General features: G+C 42.2%; 2 protein-coding genes across 4 annotated transcripts; one reads left to right on the top strand and one right to left on the bottom strand.

Annotated features, from left to right (window-relative positions):
• Positions 1-75: 75 nt before the first annotated feature.
• si:ch211-106e7.2 (uncharacterized) lies at positions 76-15,180 on the bottom strand. Its single transcript, XM_056417525.1, has 3 exons — positions 14,954-15,180; positions 1,013-5,291; positions 76-808 (listed from the first exon to the last, which is right to left on the bottom strand). The coding sequence occupies exons 2-3, from the start codon at positions 5,256-5,258 to the stop codon at positions 627-629; spliced, it is 4,428 nt and encodes a 1,475-aa protein (XP_056273500.1). The 5' UTR covers positions 5,259-5,291; positions 14,954-15,180; the 3' UTR covers positions 76-626.
• On the top strand, positions 10,260-12,951 carry LOC130195812 (uncharacterized). Of its 3 annotated transcripts, none has more exons than XM_056417528.1 (6): positions 10,260-10,296; positions 10,636-10,764; positions 10,984-11,059; positions 11,531-11,616; positions 11,881-11,932; positions 12,598-12,951. In XM_056417528.1, exons 3-6 carry the CDS (start codon positions 11,030-11,032, stop codon positions 12,877-12,879), a joined length of 450 nt encoding a protein of 149 aa, XP_056273503.1. In that variant the 5' UTR covers positions 10,260-10,296; positions 10,636-10,764; positions 10,984-11,029; the 3' UTR covers positions 12,880-12,951. The 3 variants fall into 3 exon arrangements, with proteins under 3 accessions (XP_056273503.1, XP_056273502.1, XP_056273501.1); XM_056417527.1 differs by having other exon boundaries at positions 10,964-11,059; XM_056417526.1 differs by lacking the exon at positions 10,260-10,296 and having other exon boundaries at positions 10,322-10,764; positions 10,964-11,059.
• Positions 15,181-17,216: the final 2,036 nt, after the last annotated feature.

The raw sequence follows: 17,216 nt of genomic DNA, 5'->3' as shown, positions 1-17,216 counted from the left end.
TATGATGAAGCACACAGCTTTTGAGAGCTCAATAAACAAGTTAGACATCAGAGACAAAGAGACAAGACAGACTGCAACATTTGATGTGAAAAGATTTACTGCAGATCGAAAATGATCTGTTTGAGAGCAACTGTCAATCCTCATTCATACATCTTCAAATCCTTGTTCATGCTCCTCCACGTGGTTCTTATTTGAAGTCCTCCTTCGAGTACAACATCTAATGTCGATACACCAAAGATTTCACCTGTCTGTGTACCTCTTGAAGCAACCATGAGCAGATGTACAACCTGCAATTCTAGAAACTGTAGAAAAATTACTAAGACAATCAATTCTTAAAGATAAAAAAGGTAGAAAATATTCTTAACGTAGAAAAATAGAAAATGTAGATAGCTGAATTAAACGTATAAAAACAGTTTTTAAAAAGTGTAATGTAAACAACTGACAATCGTACGTATAAACTGACTCAACACGTGACCCTATGAATCAGTAACTGTTGGCAAAACTGTAAACTTCCAGGGGATCCTTCAAAAACACAAAGATATTCATTTCTGTAACAATCTCAGGAAGCAGATCTCTCAAATGAAGACAATATTAAGTCAGTTTCAAACCAACTTCCATCCGTCATGTTATTTATCCACACAACGCTGCATCTTATCCATGTATGTCTTCTGAAAGGCATGGAATAGGCTGGAGGCGTAGGGTGGGGGCGGGTGAAATTGCTTCTCAGCATTCGAATACCATGTATCTACGGAGCAGTTGTCACTTTTGTTGTGGTTGTCGTCCTTTCCCTCAACAAGATCAGGAGTTTCTATAAAAAACAAAAAAAAGACATTTGTTCAAAACAGAGCGTTATTGAATTGCATTGTGGGAAGTGTAAAAGTGTTCTTGGAGCACACTAACACCTACATCTCAGACTCTGCTGCATTACATTACATATCATTTTCTCACAAGTTCCAACTTTTTGGCAGGGAAATACAAAAACTGCTTCAATCTAAAAAATAAAAAAAGTTACCTTGTCCAGGATCCTCAGTTTCCTGTCTCCCATTGGATCCAAAGGTAAAGGAAACGGGTAAGACGCTGAACTGCAGGATATTGTTGTTCTGGAGAGGCCCGACAGCTTCGCTTCCATCTTCAGCGTTCGTCCTCTCCTGGTCAGCGGGCTGCTTGAACAAGGCGGTGCGTTTTACCTCGTCAAATGAGAGTTCTTTAGAGAGGGACCTCCTCCAACTAAGATTCCGGTAGGGCTTAGTTTTTCCATTCGAGATCCTCATTTCAGAAGAAACTGGCAGCTCTTCAGTGTCGACGGGGCCAATCGTATCAGCTTTCTTGATTCTCAACTTAGATGACGAGGCAAAAGTACATTTCCAAGCTTTTTTTTTTCTGCGCCCACTTTTAGCTGGTGGTAAACTAATCTTCCATCTTTTGTAAAGCTGTTTGACTGAATAGTCCCATGTTCGCACAGTTTTAATCGTCTTTCTCTTCAAGGGACTGAGATTCACAGAGAGCACTTTTGGAGGCGTTGACCCTGAATGAGACGCAGCCTCTGGAGATGAACGTAAAACATACTTGTTTGGGCGTGTTGAGCCATACAGAAACAGTTCTACAGTTTGTGCAACCGAGGGTGAATGTTCGCCATCAGTCCCATTCATAAAAGCCTTCCGAGGTTTTGAAGTGCCTTCAAGGATAGGCTGTGTGGATTTGCATTTCTTTGATTTCCGCGAGACCTGTAAAGATCGACCAGGACTACGTGGTCTCTTTAGTTTACGACTCCAGGATTTCTCTCGGGCACCCATCGCACTAATTACAGTTTGTTGCTCTTCAGTTTCCAATGATGAATCTTCCACATTTGTGGCCGACAATTCAGTTTGTCCACAATTTTCATCGAGATTTGTCATCTGGCTGGCAACTTCACTTTCACCACTGGCGAGCTCTTCAGTTTTGTTGTCACTTCTGACGGAAGTCCATGAATGCATATCTCGTGTAACTTTCAACTGATCCGATACACATTCCACTTCAGGGTCTGACTGAATTTCAGTGAGATTTGTGGAAATTGTATTGGTCTCTTTCTTGTGTGAACTGCTTGACTGTCCACTTTCTGTCCATTTCACCCGAGCTTGTTGGGAATCATATTCAAAGTACGGCATTTGGTTGGGAATGTCACTGTCACTGCTAGCCAGATGTTCTTCCGCATCACTTAAGCATATGATGCTTGACTCGCTACTATCTATGCTTATATGGGAAATGTTCTTTGGATCTTGAGGTGTGTCATCATCTTCAGGAACGTCAATGGTGTGACTGAATACATCGATTATCTCAGGCCAAAGAAATGCCGTCAGCGGACTGTTGTTCTCTCTTTCTGTCGCAGAGTGAAGAATTCCGTCAAACCTGAACGCATCTTCCTCCTGTACTGCAATCACCTCCTTGACACAGGTCTTTTCTGTGATATCTTTATGACTTTGTATGACATTGCACTGGCATTTACTCAAAGAAGTGGTCTTTGACCCACAAATTGTTTCCTTCAACCTTTCAATGCAGCAAACCTCTGCTATCGGAAGGAATGCCTTGTCCTCCAGTTTTGAGTTACTCAATGTGGGATCGATGACCATAGGTAGCTCCTCCTCCACAGAGATAGTCAAGAGTCTTTCTGGCTGGTAGTCCATGTCGATGCTTTCTGGCAGATTACTTTGTGCTTGCTCGAAAATAACTTTGGCATCTTCAGGTGGAAGAACCTGGATTTTAAAGGAGTATGGGTCACTGGAATCAGCACGTTCCGTTTTACTAGGAGAGGCCATTGGTGTTGAAGTTGTTGCATCCAAGGAGTCTTGTTTTTCTTCACTTGGGTCAACCGGGTCAAGCTCTTTTGGTGACATCTTGTTTGACACCTCCTTTACGGTTTGTGCAGGAATGCTGTCGTCTGTCTCATTGTCAATGTCGAGTTGACCGTCACTCTTGAGCCCCTTAAGATGATCCTTCAAAGAGGGCGGGAAGTCAAACTCTTTGTCAATGTCATCAAGCTGCTCATTGACATTCAACCATGACGACTTGTAGGGCAGTTCTGAATAAACTTCATTTTCTTTGAGGACATGGTAGTTTTTGAGTTGTGTCTTAAAGCTACTTTTTACTTGTGACAGAATGACAGACTCCATTTCTACATTTTCTCTGAAGAATTGTCTAGCATTAGCCATTATAGTAGTGTAGGTGCCCATAATAATTTCAGATTTAAATTGTATCAAGTTGCCATTCCAAAACATGATGAATAATTTGTGCAAAGTATTCATTGAAATCTTTAAGGCGACCTGAGCTTTTTCACAATCCTGTATGCGCTTAGTTAATGCGTCATAATTCCATAGTGTTGTTGGGACTGAGGAAAGTTCTACACCCTTTGTATCCATTGGCACCTCACTGTTGTTTTTATCACCATTTGGGCTCACTGGTGCTTCGAAGGTTACCGATTGTTGGGCAGTTGCTGAAACACGCTGGTGTACTTGCGTGTCAATATCCAGTTTAGATCCTGAATCAACTGTATGCAACGGTTTTTGAAATGAGTCTCGAGGCCTTGCTGAAGAGGACGGTGAAATAAAAGCACCATCATTGGATGTTGCTGAATGCCTGATTTCATGCGTGTTGGACCTCATTTGGTTCGGGGGTTTCTGGGTTAAGACAACTTTCGGATTCCCGACCTTCTTGGTTTTTGGAGAGATAACTTGTTTTACTGGGTACCTCAAAGATTCATTGCCCTCAGACAACTGGCTGGTGGTGTTAGAACTGTTCTGTTTGCAGGCAACCTGGTAGCTTTCATGCAACAGTGGTTGCACAACAGCAACAGCTCTGGTGCGACCAGGCGATGAGTAAATGGAGCTGTCATTTGCCTTCACTGGGAGCATTTCAAGCCTGTCACAATTTTTTTCTACAGATTGGTTTTCGATTCTCTGTGATTTATTGCACTGAAGGAGGTGTTTCAGTTGAGAACTTGAAGAGCTAACATTGTTTTCAGTACTAAATACTGCCTGACTTACATTTCCAATTATATCTCTTTTTGCTGAGACATGAAGGACATTTGGTAAGGAGCTTTGCTGAGGTTGCACATCTATGCTGTGCTGTATTGACATAACATTGCGAGTGGCTTTAGGCGATGAAGGTCTCAAACTTTGGGGTGTCTCCTGGGAGACATTGGAGTTATACATTTCAGTAGATGTCACAGGTTGCTTATTTTGATTAGACTTCCTCATTGTGACCATGCTGACATCCTGCTTGCGTCCATAAAGTGAACTAGTATACACGTCAAGGTGACCATCTGAGCCAGTAGTGGTCGGCATACGCAGATAGTCCTCAATTCTTGCAATCGATTGTCGTTGTTTGAGTAAATCCTGTTGTGCATGTGCATCAGCAGCAGGATTCGAGGGAGAATCATTTGGATTTGACAAGGAAAGGTTAGTCACAGCCTGCCCATTCAATGAATTTGAGTAAATGGAGGAGCTGGCTTCTCCCCCATTGTTATGCGTCAAGTATTGTTGAGAAATTCGAATCGGTCTGTAAACGTGTAAACTTGATGAGTTTGATGTACATGGTGGGTTGAAGCCATGCCGAGAGCCGTTTTCTCTGTAATGGGTTTCATGAGCAGTCGGTCTGTGGTGTACACCAGGCCCCATTGTGCCATTGCTAGCCACTTCTCTAGGTTGATGCGAGGTGGTCGCCATCGTGTATGGTAGAATGGGTTTATTGGACTGTGCACAGGAGTTTTGAAACATGCCATCAGACACAAAACTACCATTCTGTGTCTTTATTGATGCTGCCCCGTGAACTACAACTGATTGGTTCCCATTTGGTGAAATGTCTTGCTGAGGGCAGACAATGTATGCGAGTGTCATGTTGGGTTGACTCCGGGTCGATAAATTCTGTGCAGCGTTCTGATGATAATTTGGCTTACTTCCATAAGTGACCTGCAAACTGGGGTTTCCACTTTGTAAATAAATTGGTGAGGGTTGCAGATAATTGTTCCCTCCAGATGTCTGCTGAAAAGAAACAGCCTGATGATCTGCTGTGATCTGCCCATCAGATGGCTTTCTTTGAGAGTAAGCTACATAGTAATGAGTGACTTTAGCATTGTGTGGGGGTTGGGCTCCTGTTTGTGCCGTCATACACTGGTTTTCAGTCCCACGTTGCAGATTCCTCAGCGAAGCAGCTTTTGGGGGTTGGGAAAGTGGTCCCTCCGGTCGGTACTGTCCATTCATCCATGCCAAAGATTGCATTTTTGTCATCCGTTGATGTGAAAGGTTGATGAGGTAACTTTCCTGAAAAATAAAAATAGCACGAGTTATAAACCGCTGTGGCAAAATGTTTAGTACACAATTTTATATCAAAACTAGAACGGGCACTCGGTAGAGCGCATACCTTCGCATATCACAAGATTGGACATTGAATTATGAACATTTTGGCATTAGTTGCATGCCAATTGGATATAAATTGCTATGGCAAAAAGAAGATTTTGACCTTTTCATGACCTTGACCTTTGACCTGATAGATCCCAAAATCTAATCAAATGGTCCCCGGATAATAACCAATCATCCCACCAAATTTCATGCGATTCGGTTTAATACTTTTTGACTTGTGCGAATAACACGCACGCATAAAATACACGGCGATCAAAACATTGCCATCTGCATTTTCAATGCGAAGGTAAAAATAGGTGCTGCACTTCCCAGGTGGCAAAAACAAGGCTTGACCCCTTCTGGGCCCCATAACTATGGCAATATTTTTGCACAATGCTCTAATGTCATGCAACGATATCTTCACAAAACGGAGGCAGCTGCAGTTTTTAAAGCCAGGTACTCAAAGCCCAGGGCACGGTCCAAGAAAACGCCTCGCTGACACCAGATCACAGGGCGGATTGTCTCTTGATTTTTACAACATATACCATGTTTAGTAAAAAATAAAGTTCTGGTTTATTGTAATATTTAACGCTAGAGTTAAAGGCTATTCGGCTGATGTTGTGCAATCAATGGTTGGTCTCTTAACATATTGTGTATTTGATAATAATGATGATAGTAATAACAATAAAGATGATTAATTTGGAGAAATAACACGTGCAAAAGGGAAGACATAAAAAAGGAACAAAGCATCGTATACAATGCCACATACAAACATTTCCACATATAATAGAAGCAATATACAAACTACAGGTATCCCAGAGATTGGATGTAACCATCTCTGTCGGTTCTTGTTATGATCTTAGGAGGCTGCTAAAGAACGTCCAGCATGGCCGTATATTTGTCATGATCTCGTCTACTTTGTTGTGCTCCACATATCTGGAACAAGGTCCCTGAAAGCTTCAGGTCTGCCGAGACCCTCCACTCCTTTAAATACAGATTGAAGACTTTTGTTAGCCGTCGCCTTTAATTGAACCAGATTCAAGAATATCAATCAATTGCTGCATCGCATTACAATTCTTAAACTTCACTTCAACTTTAATAAGTGTGCGAGTGACTGATATTGGGCGCATATTAGGGGTACTTGCCAGCATCGAAAACTCAAATGTTGCAAGCTTGGTGAAAATAGCCATCTGATGGACTTAACATGTGGGTTTTCAAGAATTGCTCTCTCGCCGTCTAGCGTGTGGAATGAGATAGATTACTATATCTGTGAGTACATTGGGATTTAATGATTCACTATAACTTTACACTGGTTATAAAAGAATATATTCTGTAGATTATAGTTTGGTGATTTACTATATTTTTAAAGGATATCTGTGTAGATTGTTTGATAATATACTGTATTGTTAAAGAAGGTCTTTGTATTGGGATATTTAAGTGGAAGGAATGTCTGTGAGGTTTGATTGTGTATTGGCCACAGACACACACAGATGCTCGTGTCTCTTAAGGTGGTTTCACACCAAAAGCGAGAAAAAAATGTGCGTCGCCCAAAATGCGTGAGTTTACTCGCTCAACCATTTGCCGTGTTCACGCCATAAGCGTTGAGACGCTCCGTGAGGGGCGGGGCTTATCTCCGTGTCTCGTCTCCGTAAAGACCGTTATCATCTCCTTCATCCACCAGAATAACTAACCACTAGTTCTGCTTTATATTTGTTGTGGACATGCACACACTAACGCCCTCGTGTTTGGGTTCATGACATCACCCGTAGACTCACTCAGCTCGGTCACTTTCACCGATGAAGTTACTGTTACGTCTGAACGACTTCCGCTTCCAGCGCTACGAGAGCGGAACTCAAGAGCTGATTGGCCCGAGTTGCGAGATGACCGCCTCAAAGTTGAAATATTTCAACTCGGGGCGAAAATTGCGCCGCTGAAAACGCATCGCCCCAAACTATTGGTAATATTTTCAATTTAAGAGTTATTATAATTTGCCATTGTCCAGACATTCTTCCTCGGTTATGCACTCGAAGATTTTTGAAACACAATAAGCGCCTCCTCAAAGTTTGACCAACGACGCTCTTCACCAAGAATGTCTGATAGACTTGAAATGCGTCACACACGTCCACTTGGAGCTGCGCTACAAAAAGCCTCTCCGCCTACTTATATTTTCCTCCATTTTGAATTTTGTCAAAAAACACATAATTGACCAGTTCTCCGACACGCTGGGTCCGAGTCATACCAAACTTTTTTTGTTGATCATGCTCAAAGCTATATCACCTATTAATATATATATATATATGCGTTTTGATATCTCATTAGATTCTATGGCCATGGGGCGTGTCTTGTTTTTCAAATGCTCACGGAGAGAGGGCGAGTGCAATCACTGGCACCGACAACTCAATGGCACCTCAGTGGCACCTCAGTGGCAAGTCTGTGGCAAGTGCCACAGACTTGCATAGATAATGTATTTTTTTAGACTTACTTACAATATTTAATACGATATTGCTGTACAATACTGCTGTACTATATTGAATATTGTTTTGCTACTACTACGTTTCACTTCGTAATATATAACACTTATATACCATGATATGTATAACGTACCCGCCTTTCTTTAATAAAAAATATATATAATTAATTTGTTTACCATGTCATACTGTTATACCTCCATGAAATTCTCCTTTGAGGAGATGCCACTGTTAGTCTAAAGTTTAAGCACTGGCACTCAGTGACACTTGCCAGCAGTTGCCAGCAGATGCCGCAGCTAGTCAAAAAGTGCCACTACTAGTTAAAAAGTGCCACTACTAGTTAAAAAGTGCCAGCAGACGGAAGGTCGGCCAGGCGCGTCTGAGGCATGTCTGCGCATTGACGAGTCTGCGACGACTCAGTGACAAGCTCCACTGAAGTGCCCGGACAGCGGAATAAATCACTTTCATGATCACAGAATGGAGGAGCTGCGGTTTAGCTAGATAGCTAGCTAAAATAGCTAGATACACAGATGGATATATATATATATATATATATATATATTGTCTTTTTGTAGACACTTACTTACAATATGCAATAAGATAGTGCTGTACATTACTGCTGTACTGTATTTAATATTGTTTTGCTACTACTACGTTTCACTTCGTAACCTATTACACTTATATACCATGATATTGTAACGTCTCGGACGTTATGGCACTGATGACACGGAGACGGGACGACGTTATTAATCCTCCCTTTATTAGGCATCCACCAACACAGACAGCGTGTTCCTCTCAGCTTAGCAGGTCGAACGTCAACAACAACGGTTCCCGTCAACCACCCTTAACTTCCGTTTTCCGACAGGTTAACCCCGCCTCCCCTCTACTCCGCCAATCACAGGCACGCCCCCTCGACCAGCACGCACGGTGCCACACTTTGATTGACAGCCACTTCACAGGGTCGCTACAAAATGTATAATGTACCCGCCTTTCTTTAATAATAATTTTAAATATATATATATATATATATCATTTATTGTTTTACCATGTCATACTGTTATACCGCCATGAAATTCTACTTTGAGGAGATGCCACTGTTAGTCTAAAGTGTAAGCACTGGCACTCAGTGACACTTGCCGGCAGTTGCCAGCAGTTGCCAGCAGATGCCACTACTAGTCAAAAAGTGCCACTACTAGTCAAAAAGTGCCACTACTAGTCAAAAAGTGCCAGCAGACGGAGGGTCGGCCAGGCGCGTCTGAGGCATGTCTGCGCATTGACGAGTCTGCGACGATTTAGTGACAAGCTCCACTGAAGTGCCCGGACAGCGGAATAAATCACTTTCATGATCACAGAATGGAGGAGCTGCGGTTTAGCTAGATAGATAGATAGCTAAAATAGCTAGATACACAGATGGATATATATATATGTAACTACCATGAATGTTATTTATGTCATTTGTCATAAGTTTGCTTGAATATATATTATTTGTACAACTCGTTTATTTAATGATGGTTGTTTTTGTTTTGTATTTGGTCGGAACTATTTGTGCGTCCTGTGTTGCGTTGGGACGCATTTGATTGTAACAATCTCAGGTGAACATGTGGTTGAAGCTAGGAAGTGCAAGTAAGTGAAGCTAGAAGTGCAAGTAAGAGAAGCTAGAAGTGCAAGTAAGAGAAGCTAGGAAGTGCAAGTAAGAGAAGAATACATGTCTAAAGTGGACCCATTCCCTCGTGGTTTATGTGCAGCCAGTGAGGTACGTTTATGTTTTATGTTAATGTTTTCGTCGCATATATTTGTCAACTGTATTTTACGTAATGTCAACGTCAACCTTGTTAAATGTATTTTGTACAGTTCGACGGTGGATTGAAGGTGGATGGCGAAGTGCGCCCGCATCCAATAAACATCTGTCAGTAAAGAACAAAGGTGGCGTCTAATTCCTGGAGGGAGTGATAATATATAATTGTCTTTTTGTAGACACTTACTGACAATATGCAATAAGATAGTGCTGTACATTACTGCTGTACAATATTTAATATTGTTTTGCTTCTACTACGTTTCACTTCGTAATATATTAAACTTTAGACTAACAGTGGCATCTCCTCAGAGTAGAGTATCATAGTGGGGTATAACAGTAGGCCTATGATCATGGTAAAAAACAAATCTTTTTTTATTATTATTATTTTAAAAAGGCGGGTATATTATACATATGATGGTATATGAGTGTAATTGTAAATAAAAAGGAGCCTCCAATCTATGATCATAAAACTGATTACGGTAGCTGATCTGTCGTGAACAACAATGGTTGTTCCACCCACAGCTTCTCGGCGAGTGTCGTTCGCTTGCTGCTGTCCTGCCACTTGAGTGTTGCTGCCGGCGACTCGTCGCAAACACGCCGCTGAGTTGTCGCTGAGTACTGGCACCGGCGGCACTTGCCGCTGAGTTGTCGGTGCCAGTGAAAGGTAACAAAAACTACAACAAGTTTTATAAATGTCTTTAATAACTCCTTCCTACATTTGTAAGATTATGCAATAATTGTTATGTTGACAAAGTATTTGGAAATGCAGTCTGTTGGCTACATGGATGGTTGTCAAACTTCTCAAATGCAGTGACACCCACAATCCAAACCTTTCAGTAAATTATTCTGATTTAGAGTTTAAATTACTAAACTGTGTTAAACAGCTTTTATAAATGTGCCTTGTACTTGTACTCCCATTCATTTTGGGCTATCAATACTTTAACTTGTTCACATGAGATGGTAAAAGAAATACATGACATCAGAATTGTTATGCTCTTTGCAGGATCTGGAGCAAAAGATCAGAGATGGCACGCTTCTTTCCAACAGACACTATCTCCATAAAAACAAGGAGTTTTATCCGGCATTGCAAATGATGTACTCATCCAACAACACATTGTTGGATGACTTGAAGGTATGCTCAAAACATTGCCATGTTTCATCGTAACTTGCAAGACATGTTTCTCTTTGTCTCTAATCGTTAGGAAAGTATGACCTGTATTTCTAATAATGTTTGTCAAAAAACAGAAGCATGACATTTTCATCAAAGCTTCTGAAAAAAGTCTGTACTTTGGAGTTCATATGTAATAACGATCATTTGTAAAATGTTTTAGACTTCAAAGATGATCAACAGGCTGAAGAACATCCTGCCTGTAACGGGCAAAGAGCTAGAACAGCAGATGTACCTGGAAGATGTAATTCTGCCACAGGTAGGATTCATAGTATTTATTAAAATAAATATGATATACACAATACACATCAATTGTGAGAGAAAAACCCCTCACATTCATAATAATAAATGGTATTTGGTGTGAAATACACTGTCACTTTGGTTGTTTTTTACATATACCCATGCTTTACTGTTATCCAGTGAATGTGTGCTATTTTTTCTAAAAACACACAAGCATAAACTGCATGATTCTATTCATATATTTGCTCTCGATAATGGTGTAATAAATGAACATACAGCACAAAAATAGATTTCATGACCATACTTTGTTGAATAAGTCAGGAGTATTCATTTGAACAAGCTTTCTGGTGGCCCTGCTGATAGTTGTATGCCCAAATGGCGCATTAAAGGTTTGGTGAAATTGTTACATCTTGGATTAATTTGATTTCACAACTTTGTACACACAGAACTTAAATGTGGTCACAAAATGTGAATTTATGTTGCTTTTAAGGTAACAATTCAGTGGCTGAGAAAAACACTGGGTCTTTGGAGACACGAGGCAGAAAGCCTCCTCTTAAAACAGGAAGATGCGCACAGGTAAGACCTTTTTCTTTATGAGATCTAAGTAATTCCTTTGCTTTTGTGTTAAATGTAGATTTCATGCATTTTTATGAACACTAACAGGTTTAGTGATGAAGGGAAATGCAATTTCTCATATGTATTTGAAGAATTGTGTTTCTACAGCTAACTGTATGCCTATAATCAGCTTGCCATAATAATCCAGCACTCTGTAAAGTGTGACATTTTAAGAAAAGTCAATCGTGAAAGTAATGTCACAATTTACTCTCTGTTAATTCCAAGTGGAAGAGAAAAGGAAAACGACAGCCCTGCACCTGAGCCGACAGACCAACAGGTAATTGTTAAAAGTCTGATATATCATGTCTGAACAAATAATTACACAGTTAAACAAAAGGATAAAGTCTCCCTCCTTTATATAAGAACTCTAGGAACATTGTACATACTTTGCTGGTGGACTCCAAATTGGAGTACCACCATATTATTTAAACTGCAGTGAAATCCTGCTTCTACCACCTACTCCATCCATCCATTTGTGATTTTGAAACAACATACATGGTGCTCAAGGAACTCCAGCCACAGTACACAAGCATTAAGTGCAGATCACTATAGACATTTTGAAATAGTATTTGTAGTGGCCATTTGTTCAATAAATCAGTAGCATTACCCAATTCATAAACAAAGGAACAAACCAAAGACTAAGTATACATAGACAACAACGACAAATGGCTTAATTTAACAAATATATGTATATTCTGAATAGGCAAACATCTAGAATAATTAAACAAGAATACTTACAAATAGAATAACTAAATACTAACACAAAATAAATAGCTCCTACAGTATTACTGTGCTGATTTAGAATTCAAATGTATCGCTTTTCTTTCTTAATTAATTACATTTAGCTATTGTTTCATATTGTATAGTCAAAGTGACTTAAAACGAAATGTACTTGAAATAAATGGTGTGTGTTTTTGTAATGTTCATATTCTTCTCATGCAGAATTCTGGAAAATTCCAAAAAATTGAGCATGCTCTGTTGGCAGCCAAGTGGTGCCAGACATGGCCTTTGAAGGGGAAGGTGACATTACCCGCACTGACGCTAATGGGCCGATCAGAACAGCTGGCCATCGGAAAAGCACATGCGGGAGAAGAAGAAGAAGACGACGGAGCTGAAAGACTCTTTGATTTCAACTTTGAATATCAAAGTGATTATAATAGGTTTTCTGAGGAATTCATGGACAAGGGTTACAAGGTGGATGGGTCATTCAAGCACTGTGATTAGTTGCGTAATGAGAGTTTATTGTTTTACATGTTGTGTTTTGTTTTATTAAATGTGTTTCATATTTACAAATACGTTCCGTGAATACTGTTTCCTGACTTTCTCTGCATCTCGTTCTTTTCATATTCTGTTCACACCCATGACAACTGTAGCTTTATTGATTCAGCAAATATATGTGCTTTGATGTGTAATTTAATGTTGGCCTAGTATTCAATTAATAACCATCACATTAATTGCATTTATAAACCTAACTCAAGCATCACAGCACCTTACAAATATATAGAAGCAAACCAATATTAAATATAGTATAGCAGTAATGTACAGAACTATCTTATTGCATATTGTAAGTAAGTCTACAAAAAGACACAAATTATCTCTATATATATATATATACATATATGTATATATATATCCATCTGTGTATCTATCTATCTAGCTAAACCGCAGCTCCTCCATTCTGTGATCATGAAAGTGATTTATTCCGCTGTCCGGGCACTTCAGTGGAGCTTGTCACTAAATCGTCGCAGACTCGTCAATGCGCAGACATGCTGCAGACGCGCCTGGCCGACCCTCCGTCTGCTGGCACTTTTTGACTAGTAGTGGCATCTGCTGGCAACTGCTGGCAACTGCCGGCAAGTGCCACTGAGTAGCTGCGGCACCTGCTGGCACCTGCTGGCAACTGCTGGCAACTGCTGGCAACTGCTGGCAACTGCTGGCAACTGCTGGCAACTGCTGGCATCTGCTGGCAACTGCTGGCAACTGCCGGCAAGTGCCACTGAGTAGCTGTGGCAACTACTGGCAAGTGCCACTGAGTGCCAGCGTCGCTAGGGGGATCTCGCCCCTACTGTGCTCACGACTTCTACACTATTGGGATTAATCACTCCTTGCGGTATATGTGCAGATTGCATGCTGTAACTGCCATTTGAAGAATAGAGGACGCTTCAATAACTGAACTAAATGTTCAAACTTTGAAACGGGTCAATTTGACCCGCAACATAACAGGAGGGTTAAACTAATCCAATCCTTCAAAAAATAATCATGCAAAAGATGCCAATTAAATGCCACGTTTTAGACCATAATGTATTCTGCTTGCACTATGATGTTATGACCAATGGCGGATAGGAACGGTGGCTGACCCCTGTGCTCTGCAAATTAGTTTCCAGGCGATGATACAAGGAGCCCATATCGGCTGGTCCCAGATCTGCTGGCGATCTGTTATCCGACACATGTGACCGGACCCAACAGTTAACATTGTTTCGCTTTCAAAAAGGAGGCGCTCCCAAGCCGCCAGCAAGATGTCCGGAGCACTGCAGAAGTGAACGCTTCAAAACTCTTCCTGCTCTCCGTCATCATGGAAATGTCCGAGCGACCCGTGAGCATGTTGTGCTGCCAAGTTAAACCCAAATTATGCACACGAACGAAACAAAACTACGGATTTTAATTCGTGTGCACACGAGAAACAGTCGCGGTCTTCAAGGGAAAAAGTGAACACGGCTGCATGTATTTAACCCGTAATGACTGATTGGCCACTTCTGTAATATTGTGGTCTTCATGTGAAACCTGGATGTGATAAATGATCCACACTTTAGAGTTAAGACTTGGGCCAGGGTTGTTTTCCTTCTTTTATTCAAGTTATTAAGTTACTAGTAAGGCGTATCTCAGTAAATACGTGCATTATCTTATACAAGTCCTTCTAGAAGTTGCGATGACTACTTCAGTAAAGCATACACATGCATGTCTAATGCTCTGTGTTACCGACCCTTTGGTTACACTCTGCAAGCTGCTAGTCTTTTCTTTTTTTTAATCACAGATCTAGGTTAACTCATAGAGTTGGTCATCGTAAGTTGTGAAACTGTTGAGTCAGAGTCACATACAAGTGATTTACTTTATTGCTTAATAAAATCAGAGAAACCGCGTCGGTTGTGAAACACCTCGTTTAAACTAACGGGACCGCAACACGTAAAATAACAAATGGCAATGCATCCACACGCTCACGCACACACACACACTAGCGTGCTCTCTACAACGACCCAAACAATGTCCCCATGCCGAATAATTAAACTGCTGGAGAACATACTTTTAGGGTCCGACTTGCTCGGGGACGTCGCGAACATCCGGAGTTCCGTGCAGCGACGCTCCTCTTCTCCCTCTTCTCACTTCCATTATTCCATATTGTGAGAATCCACGAACCAAGCGACGGAAGAAGAAGTATCCTTTCTGACCGGCGCTACCACACTCAGCCTCGTCTGCAGAAACTCAACAGTTTGACTAAAGTGTGACGTCACCTGCAGGAGGAGCGTCTCCTTTCTTCTGGTCCACCAGAGCTGCACACGGAGCACGTGTGGGCCAGCGTTCCTTTGTCTGAAAGGGAATGGGGGAACGGTCCAGTGGATTCTATGTGGCCCCATCACAATGTGGCCCTCCCCCTTCAGGCCCCACACTCTGAACCATCAGGGACTTGCTGACGTCACCTGGTAAATAGCAGGTAACTGTGAGAGGCTGTAAGGTCTTGAAATGATGAGAATATGAATGGGACAGCAGTTTCCTGCAACATTTAACGTGACCATGACTACAATAAAAATATATTCTGTAAAATTGTGGGTATTTATTTTTTACTTTTTATTTCCTGATTTGAATGTCTTTCAGGCTTAATTCTCACGAGATGAGACAGAATTTAAAATAATCTATTTAATTGTGTTTCTCAAAACAGCTCTTATAACGAAACGAAATGTTTAAAATGTGTAAAAATATATAGAATTTTCTGGTTTTAAAGTTTCTCATTTCAGCATTGTGGGACTTACTCTGGATAATCAAATAATGTTCCCACCATAAAAGTGGCGTCACAGACACGGCGGACAGTGATCCAATCGTTGGGGAGGATTCTTTGTAAAAGCTTGAGAGAGAGAGATCCTGGAGGACCTGATTGAGTCCCGATAGACTTCTTAAACTTAAAGTGAGACGCTGACATTTTGAACGTTGATCCTTGTAAAGGGGAAATTTTCTTATGCAAGAAGAAAATGAGACTCTGCCTTGAGACTGCTTGCGAAGCTAACTTAGATAAGAACGGATTGCAATGTCCTTGAGAATCTTCTGCCACGCTAACATAGTCACCCCACTCCATGAACAATGTGCTTCTGGCAGACGAGCTCAATGAGTTCTACTGCCGCTTTGAAAGACAATGGAGCAGTCCTGAGACAAACCCCCACAGCCCCACCAACAAGCCACAGACCATCAGCCCACCCTCCCCCAGCCCATCAGGGGCTCACACCTCTGGAGCACCCTCCATCAACTCAGCGACGCCCCTCGTCATCCTGGAGAGAACAGGCTGTTTAAAAGCAGAACCCCCAAAGCAGCGGGCTCCACCCTGAAGCACTGTGCTGACCAGCTGTCTCCGTGTTCACCGACATCTTCAACACCTCCTGGAGACATGCCACGTTCCAGCCTGCTTCAAGGCCTCCACCATCATCCCGTCCCCAAAACCCAAGATCACAGGACTCAATGACTACAGGCCGTCGCCCTGACCTCTGTGGTCATGAAGTCTTTGAAACGCTGGTCCTGTCACACCTCAAGACCATCACCGACCCACTCCTGGACCCCCTGCAGTTCGCCTACAGAGCCAACAGGTCTGCAGACGATGCAGTCAACATGGCCCTTCACTACATCCTCCAGCATCTGGACTCCCCAGGAACCTACGCCAGGATCCTGTTTGTGGACTTCAGCTCTGCCTTCAATTCCATCATCCCGTCCCTGCTGCAGGACAAGCTCTCCCAGCTGCACGTGCCCGACTCCACCTGCAGGTGGATCACAGACTTCCTGACCGACAGGAAGCAGCACGTGAGGCTGAAACACGTCTCAGGCTCCCGGACCACCAGCACGGGTTCCCAAGGCTGTGTTCTCTCCTCTGCTGTTCTCCTGTACACCAACAGCTGCACCTCCAGTCACCAGTCCGTCAAGCTCCTAAAGTTCGCGGATGACACCACCCTCATTGGACTCATCTCTGGCGGGACGAGACCGCCTACAGGTGGGAGACTGACCACCTGGTGACCTGGTGCAGCCAGAACAACCTGGAGCTCAACGCCTGAAGACAGTGGAGATGGTTGTGGATTTCAGGAGGAATGCAGCCCCACCCGCCCTCTCATCCTGTGTGACTCCCGCCGACGCTGTGGAGTCCTACCGCTTCCTGGGCTCCATCATCTCCCAGGACCTCAAGTGGGAGCTGAACATCGGCTCCATCTCCAAGAAGGCCCAGCAGAGGATGTTCTTCCTGAGGCAGCTGAGGAAATTCAACCTGCCAGGGAAGATGATGGTACAGTTCTACACGGCCATCGTTGAGTCCATCA

This window comes from Pseudoliparis swirei, chromosome 6 (genome assembly GCF_029220125.1).
Source record: "Pseudoliparis swirei isolate HS2019 ecotype Mariana Trench chromosome 6, NWPU_hadal_v1, whole genome shotgun sequence".
NCBI lineage: Eukaryota > Metazoa > Chordata > Actinopteri > Perciformes > Liparidae > Pseudoliparis > Pseudoliparis swirei.
The sequence above is the reverse complement of the archived record's forward strand: the minus strand, read 5'-3'. Positions and strand labels throughout refer to the sequence as shown.

Coding starts and splice junctions, on each gene's coding strand:
- LOC130195812 (XM_056417526.1), top strand. CDS start 10,606: ATGACATCAGAATTGTTATGCTCTTTGCAGGATCTGGAGCAAAAGATC. Junction 11,060..11,530: donor AAGATGTAATTCTGCCACAG/GTAGGATTCATA, acceptor GTTGCTTTTAAG/GTAACAATTCAGTGGCTGAG. Junction 11,617..11,880: donor AAACAGGAAGATGCGCACAG/GTAAGACCTTTT, acceptor GTTAATTCCAAG/TGGAAGAGAAAAGGAAAACG.
- si:ch211-106e7.2 (XM_056417525.1), bottom strand. CDS start 5,258: ATGACAAAAATGCAATCTTTGGCATGGATGAATGGACAGTACCGACCG. Junction 809..1,012: donor AACTGAGGATCCTGGACAAG/GTAACTTTTTTT, acceptor TGTTTTTTATAG/AAACTCCTGATCTTGTTGAG.